General features: G+C 37.3%; 1 protein-coding gene across 3 annotated transcripts in view; it reads right to left on the reverse strand.

Moving 5' to 3' along the window:
* Positions 1-534: 534 nt before the first annotated feature.
* Positions 535-27110, reverse strand: part of LRIG2 (leucine rich repeats and immunoglobulin like domains 2) — a 44473-nt gene continuing 17897 nt past the window's right edge. For all 3 annotated transcript variants that reach the window (XM_016124328.2, XM_016124334.2, XM_016124329.2), the window contains 17 exons: positions 26223-26288; positions 24578-24652; positions 24290-24424; positions 23601-23744; positions 23332-23475; positions 22615-22758; positions 22267-22410; positions 19955-20035; positions 19181-19252; positions 18974-19042; positions 14834-14997; positions 12914-13234; positions 11653-11934; positions 10070-10519; positions 9287-9436; positions 7382-7672; positions 535-5439 (listed from right to left, as the gene is read on the reverse strand). In XM_016124328.2, coding sequence (XP_015979814.2) covers positions 5213-5439; positions 7382-7672; positions 9287-9436; positions 10070-10519; positions 11653-11934; positions 12914-13234; positions 14834-14997; positions 18974-19042; positions 19181-19252; positions 19955-20035; positions 22267-22410; positions 22615-22758; positions 23332-23475; positions 23601-23744; positions 24290-24424; positions 24578-24652; positions 26223-26288 — 2959 coding nt within the window. In that variant the 3' untranslated portion in view covers positions 535-5212. The remainder of the gene's footprint in view (positions 5440-7381; positions 7673-9286; positions 9437-10069; positions 10520-11652; positions 11935-12913; positions 13235-14833; positions 14998-18973; positions 19043-19180; positions 19253-19954; positions 20036-22266; positions 22411-22614; positions 22759-23331; positions 23476-23600; positions 23745-24289; positions 24425-24577; positions 24653-26222; positions 26289-27110) is intronic.

A 27110-nucleotide genomic window follows, 5' to 3' on the forward strand; every position in this document is an offset into this window, starting at 1 on the left:
CCTTAACTACAAAAAGTGGTGATTAAAATGATCTGCCCAGTTTACATCTTGAGTGTTGTGAGACTCAGCCGCACAGCAGTACACCATGGGATCAGGATTCTGAGTTTGACCTTTAAAGAACGGACCGTCTCAAAGGAAATGGCCCCTAACGGGGTACAATGAGAAAGCTGACCGGAATGCTGGTTCTGCAAATATTTTGTCAGTCAAAGATTTATCAAATTAGAAAACGCAGCCTTCAAACTCTTCCTTGTGCAAAAAGCACTCTCATTTTCTAAAGAACGATTAAGTCCATTTGTTTCTACCCTGCTAGGTCAACATGGCGAGGGGAGCAGAGGGGCACACCCCGTGCTGGCCCACGGGGCACCTGGCATGCTCAAGGCGGTGACCCTTAAATACAACAGGAACTAGAGAACGGCAACTTTTCCCATTTTAACTTGTACAACTAACTACTTGGAGACCCTCTCAAAAAAAAACCCACAAACTTAAAAATGCACCATTTCATTCCTGTACTTTAGGCAAGAGAAGACCAGAAAATCATAATGTATTTTAGCTTTATTGAAGACATATTACAGTAGACAAACAAGTAGACAAACACATGCTTTATAAAATATTCATTCTCATGTGTGAGAAAATATAAATAAGATACCAGGAAGGGGCCGCACTAAGCAACTTGGCTTACAACTCCCTTCAGGTACGTGGCGTACCAGCGCTACTCAGGCTGACATGCTGATGGGGGAGGGGCTGGGGTGCAGAGGGTGGAAACGGTCTCTCAGTGTTCAAGAGGCCACTTTAAGTAGACAAGAAACAGTCCAAGATTGACCGTTGCCTGATGATCAATTTCTCTTTCAAGACAGATAACTATACTTCTTACATTTGAAAACAGCCTCAAATCAAACTGTTTTTCACCTTCACCCCACACACTGGAGATTACTAGGACTGCTGAAAAAACACTCAACACACAAGCTTGAGGGAACAGGTCCGAGTGTTACTCCTAAAACACACACACACACACACACACACACACCAGTACCCACAAAAACTTCAGATGATTCATGGGCTTTCAGGTGTTAAGAGCAGCTTGTAATATATCTCTCAAGTCAAAACGTGTTATTTTTGCAACAAACTAGGCAGTCGTCCAAAATAGAAAGAAAATTAAGGCGAACTGATGTTGGTTTAGATTGTACTCCAAACAAAAAAGTTATAAATTAGAAGCAGCAGGAGGGAAATATATTTGCCAAACTTAACTGGGAAAGAGACCATGTAATAGAAAAATGAAACATTATTTTCAAATTGCCAAAAAAAACCCTTAGCTCGACCTTTAAGGCCCAACTGTTTCACCATTACCTTTGTAATCTGCATCAGGAAGCAAAATCAGAAATGGAGGATGTAGCATAAAATGACAGCAAATTTACTTCTGTTGCTCTGTTACTCTCTTTGCATTTCTGTAGATATTCAAATGATTAGAAGAGGCCATAACACATTTGGGTAAAATACTGGTATAAAACTAAACACCACAATTCCAACCACATTCAAAATGGAGTACCACTGATTAGAAGGAATAAAAACTAATGAGTAAAAGGGAAGGTTATAATACATTATAAGCTTTAAAAATTTTACAATGGTAATGCTATTTGTGTTAAAACTAGAGTAAGTCCAGAGTTTTCAACCATTAATACAGAACAGACTTTGTTGACCAAAACCCAAAATTCCTTAGTTTAAAAAAAGAAGTCTTAAGCATTCAATATTTACTGTACATAAAGAATTGTGAAGGATTTTTAAGAATGTCGAATTGCTTCTGGAGATTTCCAATGATAAAACAGATAGCGACCTAAAAGTCATCTTGCCCATATTCCACCCATAAATTTCTTCAATGCTATTAACGTCAATAACTTCCATGTATACTTTTGACAAAAAGCTGATTCCAAATTCAGACAAATCTGTTAATTAGCTTACACAGAATTTTTGGCAAGTGTATAGATACTGTGCCTCCCTATCCTCTTGAATAAAAAGAGTGAATCACCCTCATTTCACATGACTTTTATCATATCTCCCTTTTCTTAGGAAATAGTAAGAGAGTCTAAGTTGCTTGACACCTTAACATTCCTTTTTCAACCACCAGTGGGCAACGTGAAGGCTACTGCTTTCAAACAGGAACGTTATCTTAAGAAAAATACACATGGAAAGCATCTGCAGACGGCACAGCAGAGGGAAGTGCGCCCAGGGCTGGGCTGCTGCTGTTTCCAGTCCTGCACAGGACCTTGCATACGGGGGAAAGCATTTTAGAAGCTGCTGAGTGACAGAAAGCCAATGGCTTAGGAGGAGCCCTCGGCCAGGAAGGCTTGGAGTTCAAGGATCATGCGAGTTCTTCTTCCTGGTAGACTTAAAAAATCAGCCTAGGAGGACCACAAACAAATGAAGGGAATTTCTGTGTCCCTCCTGACAGGAAGTGGGAACTGGGGGGGCAGGGCAGAGTAGTTCCCTCCGCATTTCAGTCTGTCCTGCTTCCCAACATCTGAGTAAATTAGCGTCAGGCAAATGTTATGCTGATCAGCCACAAATCCTGGTACAGAGTTAAATAATTGCTTAGTCAAAAACATATGCAACAGTGGAAAGTCCCAGGAATTCCTCCTAAGGTTAGAATTTATTAAATTTATTATTTTTTAAGACCAGGGGTAGGCTATTCACAGTTAAACAAATTCCCAACTAGTTTTTTGGTCAAGTTTTTTAGTTATGTAGACGTCTCAACCATCTGAGTTGACATAACGGAGAACCTGGCCATTGAGACCGACTCCGACACCGCTAAGCAGAGGCAGCACTCACGCATTTGAAGTTTTCTGCAACGCCGGTTCACAGCCTGGTTGGTCCTCTCACACATAACAGCTGATGCTCACTTGCAGTCTAGCTTTAACTCCACCTTTTTCACTCAAGAAAGTCTATCAGACTGTGAGTGGGAGCACTATAATTACAGGGATGCCCTCGAATACATCGGAAAGGTGAGTCACAAAACGTTACGGGCTGGCTGGCTGTGGCAGCGCCTCGCGGATTCTGAGGCTCTGCTGCACTGCGACACGAGCGTTCAGACCTGCTGGTCTACAGCGCAGTGGGTGGTTTTCAGTGGAGCAGAGTCTGTGTCTACTGATACCGTGCAGAGGCAGAACATTTCTTCTCAGGAGTATTTCCCACACCGTGACTCCCGGTAGAGAGGAAATAAATCTGGCTCAAGTCAGAGGAAGCAGCATCACTCTTGATCCACTCTATCAAATATTGCATGAAGGCAGCTTGTTATTAGAGCAGTGTAGTCCTCCTTGGTCCCCGGAGGAATCACAGATTCACAGAATGGTATGGCTGGAAAGGGCTTTAGAGCATCTGGCAAAATACCCTCGTTTCATAAATGAGAAAATCAGGTAGAGAACCAAAGGGACTTGCCCTCGATTATATGACCAGTAAGTAGCAGAGCCAGGAACTAAATAAGGTCTCTTGATTCTAAGATAGCACAAATTATATGACCACCTAGTAAGAAGAGGAATCGCAAAATGAAGAGATAGATAGAACAGTGAGTGATATGCAAGAAGTTCAAAGGGAAAATGAATAGAAGCTGACAGTTTAAAAAGGAAAAAGAGAAAGACAAAACAGCTGAAGAAGTGCTGCTGCCTATTGGAGAACAATTTAGGACTGAAAACTAGTATGAGATTCAGCTAAACTTTCCAACAAAAAGCTGAGAAATTATGTGAGTTTAGAACCTTTGAAGTGAACAATGCCTTAGAAATATATATTTTCATTTAAGTGATTAAAGTCGTCTAGTACATAACTAGTACTTACTAGATTAGACAGAATCTGACAGCCTTTGTAAGGAAATCTGAAAGCATAATGAAAGAGCTTTTAGTTCATTACATTCTACTAGTGTTAAGTCCTTTGTTTGCACAAAGCTTTTTGCTGTCGGAAATTCAGGAAAACTTTTTGGCTTAAATAATCACTTGTACAAAACAAAAACCACTCCAAAGCCTTATAGAATTTATGCACATTCTTCTACTCCCAAAAGCCCTCTCTCCTTCTTAAGATACACTGTGCATTGGTAGAAGAGACATTATAAAAAAAAAAAAAAAAAAAATCAAAGAAAAAAAGCAATCTTTGGTTTCCTCGTCAACTAAGTATTCTGTTGAAAGAAGATATTCCCCAAACAAGTCTTCCTTTATCTATGTGCATATGGCTATGAGAAGACTGCTAATCTTTTGAAAGAGCCTTTTTATGCTAGAAAGGTAAATACTACCTGGTACTTGTAAACAGATGGCGAATGATTTACATGTATGAACCTTTAGGTATGAAGGAAGTGGTTAATTACACCAACACTGTGTTTGTGTGTACGCAATCACTAGATACCCTGCCTCTAACATATATATTCCTTACGAAATACGTTTTTAAAACTTTCAACAGTCTTTAGATTCACTAAACCAAGATATACAAAATCTGTCTGTGGTCTGAGAAGCTGCTGTCAATATTATAACCGAATATTATATATACTTTTGGCATATCAAAAATATTTACATTTCGGCCAACACATATGGTCAATGAATACAAAAATTATTTATAAATGTACATAAATTTACAATGAGAGCCCTGGGTGATCGGGAACCCTCTCCTACCCACTCCCCACCCCCAACAAAAAAAAAGATTCACAAGATTCACAAAACCCATTGGACCTGGTAACAGTTGGTCAAACCTAGCATTCTTGTTGAAGGCCTTGAATATCAAAACCCTAGTCTCAACCATATGCTAAAAACCACCAATGAATCCCAGGAACATTTCCCAGAGGACTCCAAAGTTATTTTTGTTCTTTGGAAGGCGAAAGAGAACAGTGATGTCTAGTCAGAACCACTCTGCAGGTGGAGACAATCAGCTCCTGAGGCAGCGAGCCTCTTCCTAATATGCAAGGAGCACCTGGGCGCATCCCCGCGGAGCCAGCGGGAAGCACATGGTCCCGTGTCCTCCTCTGCCCCTGCTGCACACTTTTCACTGGGCGTACCCATTCCGTCAGCCATTACCCTTGTCAGGTATAAGCCCGAACAAATGCCTGGCCCGCCCTGGTGTGGTCAGATGTAAATGTAGACAAAGAGTACAGCAAACGCTGACTTTGGGGTTTCTTTTGAACTCTGAGGTAGTGAATACAAAATTAATTAATTTAGGTCTTTGCCCAGCTTTCGTCCTGGAGTGAGTTTCATGTGCCCTCACTACCATCTTGAATATTCTGAGTCCTACTAAAATCGAAAGCATGGTCGGGTAACTTGCGACAGGCCATGGGGGAAGTGGCAGGGTCTGGACCACTCTCTGCCAGGCTCTTGTTTTGATGGCGCTGTGGTGACTCTAGGCCTGGCTGCTGGGAAAACGAAGGGTGAGTCAGGCCTAGCTCTTTGCTTGTGTTCCACAGAGGCCGCTGCAATGTTTCTGAGAATCAAAGACAAAAATTATCAGTGGTGAGTACAAGTTCAAAATTAATTTACCAAAGTTTAATTTTCTTTTACCCAAATCTTCAAAGAAATAAAGATACCCCATATTCCTGAATAAGCACACTGAGATCAAACATACTTGCCATCTTGTTAGCAATGACTAAAAAAAGAAAAGAACTAGAACTATGGTCTTTCAAACTCCTTTACTCAACAAACTTAACCAATCATTTACTGAATCCATGCTATATGTCATCTACTTAGCGGTTTTGCAGCTACAAAAATCTGAAATCTCTTTAGTATCCATATTGTAATGAAAAGTTGCAAGATACATAGATAAAAACTGATTCAGAGCAGCCATTACATTTGTAAAGAACAATTAAATGCCTATGATTTAAAAAAAAAACTGTCTTAAAAATAAACAACCATTTCCTCTTGCTTCCGGCTTACCAATAATTTTAACGACAAAATAATAACCAAAAGCAGTGATGTTAAATCAGATTATCTGTACTTTTGTTTTAAAAATATGAATTTCTCATTTTCCTTATTTACTGTAGTGGTGAGCTGTCTCCCCCAAAATGGTTTACTAGAGTTATATTAACTCCATGGGGTTGGATTTTGGGAAAAGCTAGTCAAACATTCTGGAAATAAATGCTCAGAAATGAAACAAAAACCCAACTGAAAAACAAGCTAAACCTGGGTTTCTCACGCTTGAATATACATACAAACGACCTGTGGATCTTGTTAAAACATCTGGTCCACTAGGTCTGGGGTGGGACCCACGATCTGCATTTCAGACACGCTCCTGGCGATGCTGGTGCTGACGGACCCACTGTGAGTAGCAAGGAGCTAGCACACCCCAGGTACGGAGCGAGCAATGTGCTGCCACTCTCATTTGCTGATTTCCTCACTTACAGACCAGATTAACGACTAAGATATCCGCAACCTTAGGGAAAAATGCACTGCATTTTGGGGTCTACTTAAAGGTTTTTGTGTGGTTAGCTCATGAGAAAATGGATTTAGTGTTGGTGGATTTCTTTCATGGACAATGAACTTTGAAGAGACTAATTTCAGTAATGGTACACTTTTCTCTGACCTGTACCCTCTTTAAAATCTTTAGAGTTGGTCTCTCAACAACACAGCACAACTCAAAAGTCCCACGTCAGATTATTTATTCCTGCTGGACCCATACCTGAAATGTACTATTATACTGTCTTTCTCTAAACCTACAGTTTTTATCCCCGCCCTATTTCTAGTGTTCTTCCATTTCAGGCTGACAGAAGGGTGACAGCTAATGAAAAGCCTGGATGAACAGGAAAAAATGGTCAGTAGCAGTTTTTTGTTTTGTTTTACTGACCAACTTGTTATCAAATGCCTCATCTGTACAATATAACATGTATTCCTTTTCCTGGGCTATGTGGGACCAAGGACACTATCCCAAAACTGCTTTCCCATTGATGGCCCTGATGGTAATATCTCAGAGACAAAGGCAGACACCTGCCGAATGATGCTCACACCTAACACTTACCTGACAGCACAGCAACCAAATAAAACATTTTAAAGTCTTCTCAGTAAAAACCTTCACCAAAGTATGCCCAAATTATATCCTTAGCATTTCAAATCTCCATCATTTAAATAAAGATGGATAAAAAAATTAACACCAATATGAAACTTTTAAAAACTTTTTCTATATGGCTTCTGAATTTTTAGAGGTGTGAACTTGTTCTCACAAACGCTATTTTCATCCTACAGGTGCAAATTCCCTTGTAACTCTTATCTCCAAAATCTCTGGCTCTAGTTTGTACCAGCTACCAGTAGCTAATTATTCCATTATACCAATTTGATTGCTTCCTGTCAAATGAGAATGCTACCTTTATGACAGAAGAAAAAAGCAAGTAGGTGAAAGTGAAAACAAAATAAACAGAATACACTGTGTCCTTTACCAGTGCTCATTTGTGTGGAGGAGAGTTTCTTCTCACTCATCCTCTCATGGTTGGTGGGAAAAGCAGACATGTCTTTATCGGTTGACAGTATCAGGCTCTCCAAAGTAGGGGCATCTTGGGAAGGATGTGCCATATATGTCTCTTTGGGCATCTGAACCATGAGGCTGGACAGCGTCTGATCTAGAACATCCTCCTCAGCAATATAGGTGTACGGACAGTATTCTCGGGTCCTGGAGTAGATGTTGGCATTGTCGTAACAATCTGAGCAGATAACCCGGGTACCAGTGCCACCTAAGGATAGCGTGGGAAAGAATCCAAACATCCTCCAGTTAAAGAACCAGCGCTGCCAGTCATTGGTTTTCTTCAACAGTTGCCATCATTGTCATCATAGCTGGCATTTATTTAACACTTACTTTATAAATCAGGTAGAGTTTCAAGGCCTTTCTATGAATTAACTAATTTAATCCTCACAACACCCTTGTGAGGTAGGTACTATTATTCCCATTTTACAGATGGGGTAAGTATAACACAGAAAAGTTAAGTAACTTGCCCAAAGACGTACTGCCAGAGTGAGGAGCTGCAATCTAAACTCAGCACGCTGGCTCCAGAGCTCATGCTCTTGAATACAACACCAAACCATCTTTATCTGGCCTTGAACAAGCCAATACTCAAGTGAAGGAAGCCAAAATAAGACTGGCACTGTGCTATTAAGACACGTCTGGCTTAAGCAAACTAAAACAAAAAACAAGGAATTATGATGAAGCCTGTGTTACTTTCACGAGTCAAAAGGTTAAGCAACACTAGTTGCTGAAGTACCCCTAGAGAAAGCCTGTGACGGCCAAGAGTCCTGCCTGACAATTATGTGTTGGCAGAAGTAAAAGTTTAATAATAAGCTCCCTGGACTGTTGTGTGCTTTATAAACTGAATGAGAGGAAAGACAGTGAGAAATAAAGAGTAGTTATTTATAACAAAATGTTAGAACTGGAAAAGACCTAAAAGTAATTTAGTTTAACTCAGAAGGCAGTGTTCAGTTCCTATAAATTACAAAAGGTATCGGCTTTTTTCTCTAAAAACCTAGAAATACCCTTTTCCATGGAAAACCAAAATAAAATTCAGTTTAGCAATTAAATAGAGAAGTTCTGTTAACACCAGCCTAATGAAATCCTCTGAAGAAATGAAATAGATCTTTCATTTGTACAGTACTTGAAGTACTATTCAGATTTGCTGAAAAACTCTGTAAGACTCTTGGGAGAAGTACTTTATAAAATATTGTTTATTTTAAAAATGAGGAAATTAAAGCTCAGATCTTCAATAACTTCTTCGTGACCCCAGAACTGGAAAGAACAACTAGGAAGCACACCCAATTCTTCTATTCCTTAATTCACCTCCCTGTGTTGTCACTCAGCCCCGTGGGAAGGGTGAGCTGAGGACAAGACAAGCAGTGCTGAGAAGTTGGCTTCATTTAATTAGGGAACATTTTATCCCTCTCTGATGGTCTCCAATATAGGCTAGGACTCGTCCTCGCCCTTTAAACTTCAGCAAATATCTACATGTCAGCAGGAGAAACAAATCTCCCCTGGACCTGGTCTGAAGGACGCTCATGCCTGAATCAGATAAAGGCACCTGAAAAAAGTTTCTAGAGCTTCTCCCTCTCCCAGAAACACTTTGGTTTGGAGCCTCTGCTGTGTACCTCCAACCCCATGTTTAAGGTTCTCCTTTCCATCAGATGATTGTTTTCTGTTAAGACTTTAGTCAATTTTCATTCTATTTTGCACGGGGTCAAACATTTTCACTGAGTATCTTAATTTAAAATATTGCTTCAGGTTATAGGGGAAAACTATACACTGAAAAATGAACTTAAGAGTGTAAGGTTGAAATTGTAAGCATGTGCAACGAAATCATTACCATCAGTGCCTCTGTGTAAATATCCACTGGCAGGAGGCATAAGTTGCTGGTGACTGCCTGCCTCAGAGTTGCTGTAGCCTTCCTGGGGCTCGGACAGTGTCCCTTGGGAAGACAAATAGCTGGGAATGTCTGCAGGCAGATTAAGCTCCTCTGTGAAAGAGAAATCTGAATGTAACTCTAAAACAAAGTCAGGTGATCTAAGCCAACACTCAGAAGACTATTTTGCAAATGTGTTCCACTTTGATTCTATTACTCAGGAAAATGTTACGTCTCTAAAAACTTAATAGCTCTTAGAATTTTCCCCTAAAATCATTTCTCACTAGAATTCTTCTCGAAGCTTCATTTTAAAAGTATTACCAAGAAAAAAACCCTGAAGTCTGAGATCTCATCCATAGGCACACTCTCACAACCTATCTGGCTGGATCTCTTCTTTTACAGGATTTCGGAGTGATGCGTGTGAAAGACTGATCTCAGTCATACGGGCTCCGCTACTCCCCACCAGGAAATTACGATGGAAATGAGGCCTAGGCATTAAGGAAAGATGGTGCACCTGTGAGGTGTTTCTAAGAGCAAAGTTTTGAGGGAGTTGTCTACAAATTCTTAAGATGATTCATCAGAGATGTTCTATTATATCAAGGAAATAAGACATAATTTTAACAGAATTCTTCTTTCTACCACAAATGAAGTGTCAAAGTTTCTTTGCTTTTTACATTTTATAGTTAACACCTATACTACATTCCTGACTCAAGTATAAGCCATAGGTATCAAGTCGGTACCACTCACCTGTGTTCGTGATACTGTAGTCTTCATTTTTCCTTCTCATGTGGTAAATAACAATGACCCAGATCAAAGAGGTGCCCACTACACAGCAGACCACAACAATGATGACAATGCCGACTGTGGTCCAGCCATCATCTTCATGACCAATGCTACTCTGGGAAGAGTCACAATTGGGGGATGAAATGACATTTAGGTAAATGTGACCACGTTCTGTCCCAAGGGTATTAGACATAACGCAGGTATATTTTCCAGCATCTTCTAGCCCAGCATCTACAATGATGAGAAGCTGGTTGGCTGCAGCAAAGAAGTGCCGTTCTGTCACAAGCAGTGGTCCGTCATCTTTGGTCCAGTTGAGGCGAGGAGCAGGACTCCCTCCAGCTATGCACTGTAACACCGCGGTCTCCCCTCGGGTTACTGTTTTGTCCTCCAGGGGTCTAATAAATGAGGGCGTCTCTAATGGAAAGATGTATAAAAAAAATCGTATTGAGTAATTTTATTCCTTAAGTCCTATTGAATTAGATAATGAGGCTATAATAAAATAAGCCCTTTCATATATTCCTGGGAAGATTAGAAATTTATGTTTCAGAAAAGCAAAAGCCTCAAAAAATCTTAATCTTATCTCAGTAATTCTATCTTGGGCAAGCTATCCTAAGCTAAGGAATTCAAACATTTATACACAAAGATGTTTATTATGAAATTAGTTGTAACTTTTAAAAACAAAGGAAAAAAATCTAAAAATCTAGCAGGAACATGATTAAGCAAATTATAATATACAGCCATGTGATATTCTATGAACGCCAAAGACAGAGTAACCCTTGTTATACAGTATTAAGTAGGTATCCATAACTACATGAGTGTAAAAAAAGTCAAGAATGTGACAAAATCTTTAACAAAGTGTTTTAGTGACTTTCCTTTTTTCTAATGTTCCATATAAACACAATAAACTTATTTTTTATTATATAAGTAAATAACACAAACGACATAATTTTAGAAATCTTTACATCTAGAGGAATATAGAACTAAAATAGATTTGAGTCCCATGAAGAAAAGTATTCTGATTTAAAAAAAAAAAAAAAGGCTTGTCACACATTTACCAGAGCATAGGCTTAAGAGGAGCACACAGGAAGGGAAACAGGAAACCTAACTAGAAGATGGGTATTTTTTTTATTAACTTTTTTTTTAATGAACTGGAAGGGAAAACAGTTAAATTGCCTGCAGTTCTCTGTGAAGCACATGTGACGCAGTATAAAACTGCGAACTCACTACTAAGCAGCAGGAAAACACACATATGAGTACAAAGAAACCTTACAGATGGAGGTACAACAGGATAAAGAGATTTTAATTTTCAATTCATGTGATAAAGATCTCTGAATGTCCTCAGCATTTCTCCAGATTTCCGTTACCTGATCTGCTAATATCCTAGGCTGACATAACCCTGCAGAAACTGACAAAATAAGGTAATAAAGATACATAAATAAGGATCACAACTGAAATTTCAAACATACACTTCCTGCCATTAAGACCAAGAACAGACCTCTAATAAAAAGCTCCTACAAAAGCAGGGACCCACAAAGCAGTAAACGTACCTAACACTGTGAGTGAGGCATTTGCTGAGAGGCCTCCTGCTATATTTTGTGCCATGCAGCTATAGATTCCCATGTCTTCTATCTTCACATTTGCAATGAAGAAGACATCATCCTCAGGCATCACGTGCATGCGCCTTTCTCGAGCCGCAGGAAAGTCTGTCCCACCATCTTTCTGCCAGGAAATCTGAGGTGCAGGGTGCCCCTCTGCAGCACATTCTAATCTGGCCATGGCACCAGTGCGAATAGTTAGATCCATTGGAGTTTTGAGAAAAGATGGCATCTCTATTCCAAGAACGATCACCAAGAGAAAATGAGTAGGGGAGATAAACACACACACACACACATACACGTGAGAGATTCTGTTAGGCCAAATATCAACTGTCGTTAATATTCCATTTCTTTGAGACGACATGCTCTCTGGACTGATAGTAAATACAGCCTCGGAGGCCATCCCTTCTCCCAAAACCTGAGTAAAGTGATGACTAACTCTTCTAGAATGCATGACACACCTGATTTCCCTGATGGAGACAGGGAAAGCAGATGGCCACGAACCTTTCTGAACTCCGTATTTTGGAACCTGATATTTACTAGGACTCCCTTACTTAAGAAGACTAAAGGGTGCTTCCCAAACTAACATCTACAAAGCTGTCATTTATGATAAAAAGGATATTCATGCCTTGAAAAAGCTCATAAAACACAGAAGCAAGACACAAATACATTTTTTGGTTGCACAAAGCCTAACACATTGTAGTTATTCAATCTAATAGGCAATAAATAAATCAAGCTGTTTGGGAGACTTTTACAACTACAGTAAAGAAGAATATTTATTTCAAAAACAATTCTGTGTGACTACATTTAGACAATAATAATGATCACTGGATCCAGAAATGTCCTAAATACTCTCCATTTTTGAAAGGCCCTGTGAACAGTGCCAGGAATAAATTTCAGTTTTCAGGACAGAATTATGGTTCTGGGGAAAAAATGGAGAATTTCAAAAGAATTTTTTCAAAAGCATAAATAACAGTAAGAGTAACCTATCTCCTAGGGCCATGAAATTCACCTTTACCCCTCAATCACTGGTCAATCAGGGACAATAAAAGGACAAACTGACAACCAGTCTATGCATCATCACAACCCTAAAGACAAAAACAGTTAAACTCCCCCCCCCCCGCCCACCCCACCGCTCCAATCAAATATCAGGTTTAGCCTCATTTTCTCAGGTCAAGAAGTTCAAAAACTGCTAGAAAGCATAATTCCTTACCATTCACAGTCAGTTTGGCCTTATGAGAATAATTAGAACCAAAGTGATTAGTAACAATGCACTGATATTTTCCTTCATCTGTGAAATTCACACTGAAAAGATGCAAGACACTAGTATATTCCAGAGCTTCTCCAGCTTGGTGCTGATAGCGAACAAAATTCTCAATATCGGCATCATACAAGATTTCACTGTCCTTGCGCCACACGGCAGACATGGGCGAATCGCTGCTGCTCACGGCGGTGCACGTCAGAGTCACGTTCGTGCCTCTTAGGGCAACTGTGGTTTCAGGATGTGTCCTTATCTGTGGCTTAAGAAGATCATCTAAGAGAAAAAATGTGGCAGAAGCCAAGCAAGTTATTTATTTTTGCTTCTACAGATTCAATTTTAAAACAAATAATGTAAAATTATGTGCTCTGTTTACGAAATGGCATATTAATATTGAAAGGGACTGTCAAGCCAGAATCCAATTCCCTCATTTAAAGATGAGAAAAATGAGGCCCAGAAAGGTCAGATGACTTGCTCAAAGCCATGGAAGCCAGCAGCTGAGCCTGGACTGGAAGCCAGACTCCAGGGTCCAGCACTCTTTCACTGTCCCTTACTGTCACTTATGATCAGAATGTCCCTCTTAAACATTACAAGTGAGTTGGAAAAAAGAGAACCCTATATCAGAATTTCAAGACAAGTTCTATGTATTTGTGTGTCTGTATATGTGTATATACACACACATACATACACATACACATATAATGAGTACATAATACCCCTTATCCTTTCTGTGCCAAGACAGGAAATATGAATTATAAACTTACTATATTTTATAGGGAAAACCTATTAATAAAACATTATTTGAAAGTGCTTTAAATGTGCATAACTTTTACCTAAAATAGTGAAAAATTACAAATATATCAAACGTCCAACTAAAGACTGGCTTAGGACTGGCTAAAAACTGAAGATTCATAAACAATAATAAGTGATTCAGAGGAACAGGCATATGAATTCTTAACCATTATCTCCACTGGGTGATATTTCATTGTGTCAGAGGACTGATACATGAAAAAAGAGGTTAAAATATATAGCTAACACCTAAACCAAATAAAGTGAGAAGGGAATTTGTAGTAATGTAAGCATTATTGGATTGTTTTCTTCTTTAAAAATTATAAAAACCACAGTTAAGTACTCTGTAGGCCTGAAGCATCTTTAAGTAGACCGTGGAAATAGATGAGAGACAACACAAATCACTGATTCACAAGTTCCACTCTATAAAGCTAAGAATCGGTTATTCCACTTTAAAGGAAATATAAGTGTAAAAGAAATGAGAATGTAAAAAAAAATTTCCAAGTTGAGAAAGAACAACGTAGATGTATACTGGAAATTGTAAGTGCTAGAATCAAGACAATTTCTGACTATCCCCCTTCCCTCCAAAAAACTCCAAAACCCTGCCACTTTAGTCCTAAGAAACTCCATCAAAAATAGAAACTTCATGATACTAGTACATCCATACGGTGCTGGTCACAACATAAACTAGTGCTATCTTTTTGAAAAACAGCTAGTAGCACTTTTCAAGATCTACTAAAAAAAAATTCATACTTTTTGAATTAATTCACGTAAAAATTCATACTTTTTTGATTTAGGAATCTTATTACTGGATATTTATTCTAAAGTTAACAATCTCCCTAAAAAGAAAAGGCCTACATTCATAAAGATGCTATTTGACATTAAAAATGATCATTTAAGAACACAGATGGAAAAAAATGCTTATAATATATTCAAAGAATATAAAATTTAACCTACAATTACAACTATAAAAATGTTAGAAAAGAACAAAATAAAAATAAACACTAATGAGAAAGTCTTCTGGTTTTTTAAAATTCTCTTAAAATAAGTGTGTAATACATAAAATTTTACAACAAAAATACAAACCACAGACAAAATCTTTCAGGTCCACATTCAGGATGCTTTGCCCCGCTAGCCACTCGGGGTGTGCACAGCTCACATTCACAGCATGCTCAAAGTTATTATCAACCAGCCACTGGAGCAACCACTTCAAATGGCAGTCACAGAGCAAGCTGTTTGTGTTCAGGATCCTGCAGAAACAAAGGAGAAGTACTCTTTATTTTCCATTATAAGTTTCTTCAAGCATTAAAAGCTTACCACATATCTATGCATTTTTCTTGCCACACACACAAAAAAAGTTTAACCACAAGCTAACACAAGAAAACAAATTCAGACTGCTAGCCTCAATTCCTCAAATACTGTCAGTGTCATAAAAACACTTAAATGGGAGCAAAGGCAAGGAGCCCATTTTAGACTAAAAAGCCATTAAAACAAATAAAATACATGGTCCTTGACTAGAAAAAAAATCTACATTGGGGAAATTTGAGGCCGAACTGCGTATTAAATAATATTATTTTATCAATGTTAATTTCATTAGGTGTGATAATAGTGGTTATGTAGGAAAATATCCTTGTCCTTAGGAAATATATGCTGAGATATTCAGGGATAAACTGTCATGATGTCTGCAACTTACTTTCAGGCAGTTAAGCAATAATCGTGTGTGTGTGTGTGTGTGTGTGTGTGTGTGTGTGTGTGTGTGTGTAGAGAGAGAGAGAGAGAGAGACAGAGACGGAGAGAAGGAAGGAGGGAGGGAAAGAGGGAAGGAAGAAGGGAGAACAAATTTAGCAAGAAGTTAACGATTGGTGAATTTAGGTAGAGGGTATACAGATGTTTCTTGTACCTACCTTCCTTTAAATCTTTGAGGTTTATAATTAACCTAGAAAAGTTTACAAAAAAGCTTACTATATATATTGGAGCACAGAGACACCTTTGTTGTGGAAAGAATATGATTTTTTCCAAATTATTTAATCACGACTGAAAACACTTCAGCCCTGTGGCAATGTGTACTACATCTTAAACTAAGAACCAGTGAAAAGTTATTTGTGGTCTAAAATAGGCCTATAAAACAGAGCTGAAAAATCAGTGTTTTCTTTTAATGACCCCTCACCTAGTTATAAAGTTTGGTATAAAGTACCATCAATCTGATTCCAAAGAGGTTTCAAACAGTCTTTAAAGGTATCTCAAAAGCTGTATTTTATCACCAGTAATTTTAAATAACCAAGCAAAAAGCTACCTTTTGCATTTAAGAATTCTTATGTTATATTCATTCATTCATAGAGAAATATTTGAGTCTGCTATATGCCAGGCATTGTTCTAGACTATGAAGCTATAGCCCTCACAGAGCTCATGTAACAAACAAATAAATGCAAAGTATAATGTCAGAAAGCAAGTGCTAGCAAGAACAAAGCAAGGCAAAGACAGAGAGAGAGCAGCTTTCAGGAACGAAGCAAATCCATCGAAGAGCTGCAGTAACAGCACACCGAGGGACAGTGACAGGAATGAGGCCAGAGAGCTGGGCAGGGAAGACCAGGCCATGCAGCTGTTTTATGAACTAAGAACTTGAGTCGTTTCTTCCTGTGTGTGATGGGAAGCCATTGGAAGGTGAACGTCAGAGGAGTGATGTGGTCGGACTTACAGTCTTAGGTACAGGCTGGACTCATGAGACCTGGACTCTTACCCTAATTCTGCTACTTAATGTTTCTAAAAGCTCAGTTTCTTTTTCTGGAAAATAGGGTTGAGAATGCCTACCTCAAAATATTTTTAAATATTCAGTACAGTGCTGGCCACAGATAACCACTGAATTCACATTAGTTCCCTTCACTTCCATTTCTCTGCATCTACCCACCCTTTACACACTAACCAATCCACAAGGGCCTAACAGAGGACTCTGCATTCTCTCAAGTATGTGGATACGCATATGCCAAAATATTAACAGTGCCTCTGAGTAGGGATTTGGGGTCTTCCTTTCTCTCTTGGTGTAACTAACTGTATTTACCAATTTTTCTACCACGATCAAACAATTTTAATGCAAATTATTTTTTTAATTTATATGTGACTCCCATCTCCCCCCAAAAGCAAACCATTATGAAGGATAGTGAAAAGTACAGATTTTAATAAATGTTGATGTAAAAAGTATTAAAAATATGACTTAGATTTAAAGTAACTAAAAGCAACCAAAACTTCTCAGTTAAAAGAGCTAGAGTTCCTGCATTAGCAGTTTGTTCAAACCAACTCCCAAATTACTCAGTGATTCTGCAGAATGAAACTACAGTATTTGCTTTCACCTACTATCTAACTTATATTCTGAACTGTGTTCTCATAACAAGAGTTAAAATTTTCCTGCTCGCTCTCAGATAATCACAGGTAAAAAAGGGTAATACTGATAGGCAATAAGTTGGGCCCTTACCAGTTAAACTCAGCCTGGGAGAAATAACTCGAAATAGCTCAACGAGTGGAAAAAGAAAAAGAAAAAAAGAAAGAAAGAAAACAAAAAAAAAAAAAGAAAAAGCCACTTAAAAAAACCTGGCAAAAAATAATTAATGATAATTACCATATTATTTTTTATTTTTGCTATTAATGTTAGTTATCCAACTCTTCCTGTGTGCCAGGCTCTGTGTCGAGCACCAGTTCAAAACTTTCCAGTTTCCTTAAGCATTTAAGAGGGGGAACAGCCCTAACTCTTCATGGCCTGTTGGGCCCTAGGAGCTCTGGCGCCTGCTTAGCTCTCGGACCCCACCTCCTCCCACTCTTCCTTGCTCTAGTCTTCCAGCTCCACCAGTGTCTCTGCTGATCTTCGAGCACGAGAAGAAGCTCCTACCTTAGGGCCTTTTCACTTGCTCTCTCCTGGGCCTGGAATGTCCTTCAGCTAAAATTCAATGGGCTGTCACTGGTCCTGGCTCAAATGCTATTATTGTCAGAAAAGCCTTCCCTCACTACTTTATCTAAAGCAGCAATCCCTGTCCCTCTCTGTACCTTTGACCCAGGCTTGACTTTTCTTCAGAACATTTATTACCAGATGTTATATATGTACTGGTTTATTATTTATCTTCCTTATCAGAATTTACTGTAATATGCTATGAGGACAGAAAGTTTGTCTTGGTCACTGCTATGACCAGTACTTTGTAAAGCAAATATTTCTTGAATAAAAAAATTAATCCCATTTTATCCTCACTAACCCTGAGGAAGGTGCTATTACCAACTTGAAAAAGGAAAACTGAATCTGAGGCTAACAGATGTGCCCAATGCCACACAGCTGTAGAGAATGGAACAAGAATTGGAACCTAGGCGCAGTTTGAACTCAAACACTTTCAGTGTATCTCAAACTACCTGTGGTGAAGAACCAGTTTTTAAAATTTTCCACTCTGTTGCAGATGAATACTTTTATAGAAGTCAACAAAAGTGTCACAGTAATGTCAAACTGTTCTAAAAGTTTCTAAACACTTACTCTGAGTTTCTGTCCTTACCTCGTCATGAACCAGTTCTGGTCCACAAACCTTTCTCTGAGTAGCTTTCAGTCAAAGCAAGATAGATTGTTACTGTCCCTTCATTTTTACCACTGGCTGAATATTAGAATCGCCAGAGATTAACATTAATACTAATACCTGACTAGCCATGCCTCCACCTGGGAGATCTCTAAAGCAGTAAGAGCAATTTTTTTAAAAATCATAAATGAAAAGGATATAAAATGGTATGTATTTTTCTATTCCAACTATTGGACAGTTTTTGAACATTTTAGTAGTTTGGGCAAACAGATCAGAGACACCCTCTCTGACCATTAGACTGACAGTGCTAGATTATCTCCCAGAGATGATGTAAGACCTTATAACACACCCTACAGGGTAAGGATTAGAAATGTACGTTCCCAGTAGTCCAAACAGGAACAGGGGAAAAAAAGAAAAAGAAAAAAAAAGGAACAGCAAAGAAGATGTGAAGCATAAGGGACAGTGCAAAGCTCCATCTACAAGCATCAGCAGCTCAGGCAAAACAAAGTCTTGGGCCGCACGCTCTGGGCTTTTTGACGCCACTGAAGCAATCACACAGTAACACTTGATTTTTCCTGCCTGGATTTTGTGCTTCTGAAAACATTTGGGTTGCATTCATCACACCTTAAGCACAAGCATGGATAATGATCTAATTGGTGATTTAAAAAGGACTTAAGCTACGTACAGTTCTTTCAAGCGAGTCTGGGAAAAAGCATTTTCTTGGATAGACATTATAGCATTGTTGTTCAAATCTCTGAAATGAAGAAAAAGGAAACATTACCAGTCACCATTTCCACAATTAAGTTCTATAAACACTTTAAATGGTCATGAAAACCTCAGCTAATAGCAAAGATTATTTATATAGTGAGTAAAATATATGCAAAATACTTACAGATGCTCAAGGGATTCAAGACCAATGAATGCTTTCTTTGTAATTGACTTAATCCGATTTCCTTGTAAGATTCTGAAATACAAATAGATCTTTCTAATAAAGCTCTCCACTAAAGAAAATTAAATTCATTAAACCAAACATTTACCTATAAAAGATGAAAATAAGCTTAACATGCATGTTTAAGAAAGCTGTGAACCTTAATGATTAACTAATGCAAAGCACAGAATGAAGACTTCTATTAGATGTTACAGCTCAACAGTTACCTAAACAATCATCCTGACCACTGAGACGCTGGCAGTTTTCATAACAAACTGGATAATATCCCCAGTTTCTCCCTTCTTAGTAAAAGACCAAATCGAAGAAATTCAGACACATATGATGCCTTGAAGAAATTCTCATGGAAGACCTAAAATCTTACTTGAGCGAATCCTCTCTTACTAGGTTAATTACCCGTGAATCTCCTATGATTAACAGATTACTGGTTCAACTCTGGTTTCTCAGTACATTTCTTTTACTTTAATAGAAATTCTAGTTTCATAAACAGCTCCTCTTTAAGTGCCTCTGAATAGAAATGCTTTCTGAATAGAAAATGCCCTACCACACACAAAAACGTAACCCAAAACAAAAACTTAACAACAAAGTTTCTTCTTTTAGTGAATAAGTTAGAAGGCTCAGACCATCTAGCTGTAGCATATAGACATGATCCAATCGCATTTACAACTGGTTCTTGAAAATATACTTTTACAGACATATGTAAATATCATAAATACATACAATTTAGTGAGACTTGTGAGTCCAGCAAAGGCTTCACTAGCATCTTCTATGGCCCATGAGATTTCATTGTTTCTTAAGTTTCTACAAAAACATCAGGGAAAGAGTTCATGTTAGTCAACATGACCATTACACCACTGAGCACCACCCTGGCATGGCAACACTAATTCTGATCCTTATTTTAACAGCTAAGTTGAATGAAGGCTCTTCTTTTTAAAGAATATCTGCGGTAAGCATGTAAAAACTGATTCTCAAAAGCTAAGAATTAGGTGGCCTTGATAAATAAATTAAGCAATCTGCTAAGAGTATCAATTGTCCTAGCTAATAGCCCCTAATTGTGTTAGCATATTAAAAATCATAGTCAGGGTCCTGCAAAGAGCAGGAGGATTTCAAGATGCTGGGGATATGGTTTACAAATCTGATTTCAGACTAATGGGATTTCTGGGTGACCCAAGCCTTCCCCTGGGTCCTTAACCTAAAATGGCTGACAAAGAGTAATATCAATACAGTTTCACAGCTCCACAGCAATTAAACACATCCCATGGGAAGCAAGAATGTGCTAGAGTGATCACTCTGTTTTCTTTAAAAGGAAAAGTATGGATCTTTTAAAATACACTGTTCCATTCTCAGAAGAAATGCAATCGTACCACACATGTCCTCTGATGAAAGAAATACCAGTTAAAGATGTTTAATCTCTTTTGCTTCCTTTAGTTGTCTCATAATAAAGTGCAGAGCTTTAGCTTTATGAGACATATGTAAAGTTATGTGAATAATAGTACCAGACAGGAGATCACTCCTCTTTTGGCTACCATTAGTGAAATGAAAGCTAAAAAAGCTCATTTTGTTTTCTAAGGAAGAAACACTGAAAAGGCCCATGGCTCAAGTCTTCAGGACTTTCCCCCTCCTCCACAGCACAGCATAAACAGAACTCGCTCACCAAATCAGTAAGTATACCGACTCCAGCAAGAGCACCGATCTAAAACCAGAATCTCTCAGATCTGACCCTAACTGTGCCTTAACTTTCTCTGGCATTAGACAATCATTTACTTCTACAATTACTTTACTAAACTTTAATATTACAAGTAATGATCGGTGGTATACTGAAAGGGTGTCTGCCATCCCTTCACTGCTAAAGGCAATCTGCACCTCATAACTCATCTAGTTTTACTTCTAATAATGTAGAAAATGGGGGTGAGGGGATGGGAGGAAATCACTTTAAATTTTTCAAGGCCAAATCTGAAGGAAGACTACCTCATTAAGTTAAAAAAAAAAAAAATCAAACACACACTCGTGCACATAGATACACCTTCACAATTTTCATGCTTTTGTTCTCATTGATGGTTAGCCCCAAAGTTGGGAGCCTGCCTCTTTTCTGAGACCATTTATCAAATCTGAATCTGATGTCCAAAAAGTTCCCTATTGAGGAACCTTAAGAATCTATAAATTCTACTAATTACTCTTTTTCTCTTATTCTGTTCTATGTTTGAGAATATTATATTTTGTTTAAAAAGCTCTTCATTCAATTATATTCCATTGAACATTCAAATTATAGAACTACAGAATTTTAGAGTTGCAATTTCACTTAACCTTCAGCAACCTTCCAATCCTATGTCCAACTATGTCTTCAACTGGGTGAAGAAACAAACTGACACCCAGGAAAAGGTTAAGTGATTTTACTCATTTGGCAGTAATGGTAAAAGTAGATGAACTTTAATATCAAATGGACCTGGGTTCTAATCCTGGCCCAAATATTTACAAGCTGTGACTGTAAATAAATCCTTTTAATCTCTCTGAACCTCTTCCTCCTAATATGGAAAAGAGCGATAATATCCTAGTATTCTGAAAGCATATCAGCTCATTAACAAATGTTATTTTTTTCTGTTCAAAGTCATGCAGCAAGTAGTAACAATGAACAGGTCTCCTTTTAGAGCTACACATCCTGCATCCTGCATCCTTCTGAATGAGATGTAGTGGTTCTGGTATACTATTCGTAGTTCAATGTCAGAGGAACAAGAAAATGTGCATTTCTAATATAAGTAACTGTACTGTATTCCACAATGACTGGCATAGTAAAAAATGCTTTGCTGTTTAGTTGATTAATTCAGAATTAAAGTACAAACTGAACTGGCTAGAGATAAATAAGATTTAGGAACAAGGACAAAGACAAGTATGACTGTCTTGCACTGAGGCATAAGACAGAAGAACCACAAAATGTTAAAATATATAAATTTGCAGATTGATTCATTGCTTTAATCTATTTGCTTTACTGCATTAAAAAAGTTAGCAAAAAAAAAAAAAAAAAAAGATGTACTTACAGTGTCTGAAGATTGGAAAGAAACCTAAATACGCCATCAGCAATGTGAGTGACTCTGTTGTCCCCTAAATTCAATCTCTCCAGTAAGCTCAGGCCCACGAAGGCAGATTCATCCAGGCGGGTCAACTGATTATAGGACAAATCACTGGGGAAAAAAAAATGGAAAGTAAGAAATTCACTGTATTTTCGTTCAACTTTCATATTTTTATTCTATTTACATGATAAATTTAGAGCTTTCAACAAGCTTCTAATAAAGAAGGATGTTAAATTTCAATACTGGCCCTGGAAATGATTTATTCCAACTTGCTCTAGTCTCACAGCCTTCACTGACATGCCATCCAACACTCACAGTTCGGAAAGTCTTTGGCAGAATTCCCATGCATCAGGGCTGATTCGTTCAACAGCATTCTGGCTCACATAGAGCTGTTGTAGCATTCGCAAGCCATACAACCATCCCTTGTTCACTTCTGTAAGGTTATTATGCTCCAGTTCTCTGCACAATTAGAGACAGAAAGGAAAAAATATATTTCATAACAAGCACTGCAATGAGAAGATTCCAAAAATCTTCATTTATTTCATTTAGTCTTGCTCAAAGAAACACATTTCTTGTCAACCCAAGTGAGGCAATAAGAAATAACACAGCCATATCGCTTTTATAAATTGTAAAATGATAAATTAAATCAATTTTAATTCTAGTCAATATTCAAATCTTACTTCAGACTCAGTGCTAGACAGTAGTAAAACCATCCAAAATATCAGAGCTATTAAATCAAGGCACCGAGAGGTAGGTATAGTATACCTGTTCCGGGTAAATTCTGATCATTTCCATCAGCCAAAACATTAAGAGAATATAAACTATTTAGCTGAAATGTCTGTCAGAACAATAAGAGAAATGCCATTTGGATAAAAAACTTAAGAGAGCTTTGTGTACCCTGATTTCCCATCAGAGAAGGGGGACAGGACTACGTCTCGGTGTAATTAAAGCAGCTACCCTGGCTGTTTGGCACTAACAAGTCCCAGTCACACCCCTCCCTACCAATCTCCTAGTCCGGTTCACAGTACTTACAGTTCCTCCATGTTATCCAAGCCAAAAAAAGCTCCATCCTTAAGTTTACTAATTCCATTCCGCTGCATTTTCAAAGATCGTAAGGAGTCAAGCCCCTGGAATGTGAGACCTTCCACAACTTTAATCCTGTTTCTTTTAAGTTCCCTTTAACACAAATAGTTTTACAGTCAGAAAATCAGTTTGCTGATTTGCTCTAATAATAATTAAAAAGAAAAAGACACTGTAGGAAAACAACAATCTTCTTATAATCCATCTATTTAATTACTCACAAGAACTGGAGGTGAGGTAGCTTGAAGATCTTGGGTGGAATCATGCTTATTCTGTTCCGGTTTAACTTTACCACTAATAAGGAACTTGATAAATTGTCGAAGCAACCAGCCTCCAAGATGGTTATCCTATTATTACTCAAATTCCTAAAATGAACAGGATTACAACCAAAAAAATTTATTGGAACAAAAAAAATTCTACCACTAGAAAGCTGCCCGTAATCTGTGACTGAGCCCCAGCTCTCCCACTTAGCAGCTATATACAACCTTATAAATCACCTAACTGCTTTGTTTCTTCGACTACAAAATAAGAATAATACCTGCTTCATTTGGATTGAAACAGTATGTGTGAATATGCTTGTAAACCGCAAAACACTAACACACACACTAATTATCCTCATTATTATATAGGGTAAAGTCACTGTTTGACAAACCAATCCTTTACAAAACTATTAGTAAAATACAATCCAGAATTAAATCTCAAAAATTACCCGAGATACTTAACAATATTATCTGACAATAGTGCACTCTTTAAGAGGAGAAAAACAACAATCCAAAAAATCCCAAAACTGACCATAGGTTTGTTTCATATAAGCATATCACAATCATAATAACAGACACTTCTAGGAAGATAAGTATAAATGAATAGTAAACACACACTTTAAAATCTAGTTTAAACCCTTCGAACTTACAGGTATTTAAGCTGCATTCGAGGAAATGAAGATGTCTTGATTTCTGATATTATATTTGAGCTGAGATCTAAACTCTCAAGAGCAGGGTAAAACTGGAACGCCTCTGCATTTATGTCTGGGATTATATTATGGACTCTACAAAACAAAGATTATGTTGAAGCTGCTGCCACGCCAGGACACAAGGATGTTAAATAATTGGGATCAACAATGAGAGTACCTAAAATAAAACCCAAAAAACTGTGTACTACTTACAATTTAAGTAAAAGGTCTGAAATCATATTTACTTACAATGACAGCAGAGTAATATTAGAGGTTGGTTCTCCAAAGTATGGGATTTCTGTTAGCTCATTATAATTCAGTTTCCTAGGCAGAAAGAAAAATAGATTTCAAAGTTTAGTAAGAGATATGCTACCTCTTGAGTTCTGGTTTACTGGCTAATACATATTCTTTAGGACAGGTGCTACATTTGAAAAAAGACTATGACTCAGAATGAGTTAGACTAAATGCATTATACTGAGAAATCAGAGATCTTATTAAGAAATGTTTTTTCATGGTGTAGATCTACAATTGATCTATTTTAAAGGTTAGGAAATATTATACACATTAAATATATTTAATCCCAACAAGGTTCTTTTAATAGTTATATTTATGACAGCTAATATAGTTATATTTATGACAGCTAATACAGTTAATATTTATGACAGCTAACATGATTCTTTCTTAAAGGAATGAACCTATCCATACCCCTTATGTATTTATAATAAATAAAATTATAAAATTTTAAAAATACAAACACACATATATGGGTACATGTGTGTATGTGTGTGTATATGTATATATATATATATATATATAATTTTTTTTAAGTCAAAGTGAGAAAGGGTTGCGTGAGAACACAGATGAAATTAATTTGCTCTCCCAGAGACAGAACTTACTATTAGTTTTACAAAAGCCAAGACACATCACTATCTGATCTCAACAGCTCTTTAAACAGATTGTCTCAAATGTTTTAGTAGAAAACCTAATATAATCACATTTCATTAACCTGGTTTTCATTCACTGAACAACCCCAACAATCTAGAATACAGGGGGAAAAAAAAAGCAAAAGGCCAAAGTTACAAAGTCCATGCAATAAAAAACGTATGCACATCCCACTGAAGCATTTTCACACCTCCCCCCAGTGCCTACTCTTTCAGCTAATAAGCTTGTCAGCTGTATATTCACTCTACAGCAGGGCAGAAGCAGTCAATTTGGGGCAGGGAAGGAGAAAATGTGGGGACCGTGAGCACACAAAGTAGTTACCCATTAGCAAATTAAAAAGGAAAACAGATCTGAGGTTTCTGGGAGGGTTCATGGTAGAGGCAAAGCAGGCTCAATAGCTGTGTCTCTGGAAACATCAAAATGTAATAACTGATATTAATAATATTTTAGAAAATGTCCTCCAAAGAATACATAATAAGACTTCTCAGTATTAAAGGGAAATTTTCAGTGAAATGGAAAATTGAATCCTATTAACCACATTGCAAATGATGCCAAAAATATTTATTTCATATAAATCTTAAGACATGCTTCCATCTTGCATGAGTCAAGATATTAAAAAAAAGGTTTTCACAACAGAGAGTTTCACTGGCTTAAACTTTGACGAAAAACAAACAAAATATATTTACTCTCAAGAGAGGAAAAAAATCTTTTGGCCCCAAGAAAGAAAATATTTCTACACAGTTTGAATTTTGAAACCACCAACACAATGGCACAATGCCCACAGAATTTGTGATTGTAACAAAACCAAAAATGACAGTTCAAGTTTTTAAAAAATGTCTTCACAATTTTTTCCTTCAATATTTTGACAGCACTTCTGGACTGAACATCCTCAAATTCATAATTCACCAAATCAAAGAATTTAATGTAAATTTAAATAAGTAAAATAACTCACACTTCTTGCAATGTTTGAGATTCCAAGCTGATGTTCCAGTTAGACAACCGATTATGACTCAAATCCCTAAGAGAGAACAAAAGATCATTCTTAGTTTAGTGTTGAAAAGTAGATTTAAAGAAAAAAAAAAAAAACTAAAATATGAATCTAAAAGCCTATCGAATGTGAATCTGAGTAGTACAGACAAAAAGAAGTTTATAAAGGATGAATAAAAATTTATCTAGATTTCAAAAGAGCTATTTTACTTTTTCATTTTTATGAGGTTTTGGTTTTTTACTAAACATAGTTCAATAATAAAAAAATATAAATACATGCACAGTAAAAAGTCTCCCAGCCTTGTCTCCAGCCATCCAATTTCCCTCCCCAACCACAGCAAATGAAAATATGCCACTTCACGTGAAGTCTGCCAGGTATTTTATGCATGTACAAGCAAATTTTTATAAAAATAGATTTACACATTATTTTATCCTTAGTTTTTCACTTAATAGTATACCTTATACTCACATAGCAATATTATAGTTTCTTCATCCCTTTCAGTGATTATATTTTATTATGATGTGCTATTTTTATATACTTTTGAAAAGGAATACACTTTTTAAAGTTATAAAGGTATAAGAATATACTTTTACTTTATAAAGTAATACATGCTTTACATAACATGTAGTACAATTATAACATTGTAATTATAGTTTATTACACTTTCGCTGTAGATAAACTTAAAGACAGATTTCACCAGTCAAAATATTGAGTTTCTATATTAGAACTGGGGTTGGTCTTCCTAAAAGTAAGCCATCTAACATCAGGGAAGAAAATTCATCTCACTCCAAATACTGCTGCTGATGGTGGTGGTGGTGGCAGTTAACATTTATTAAGTGCCAGGTACTCTTC

This window comes from Rousettus aegyptiacus, unplaced genomic scaffold (genome assembly GCF_014176215.1).
Source record: "Rousettus aegyptiacus isolate mRouAeg1 unplaced genomic scaffold, mRouAeg1.p scaffold_m13_p_17, whole genome shotgun sequence".
Taxonomy (NCBI): Eukaryota; Metazoa; Chordata; class Mammalia; order Chiroptera; family Pteropodidae; genus Rousettus; species Rousettus aegyptiacus.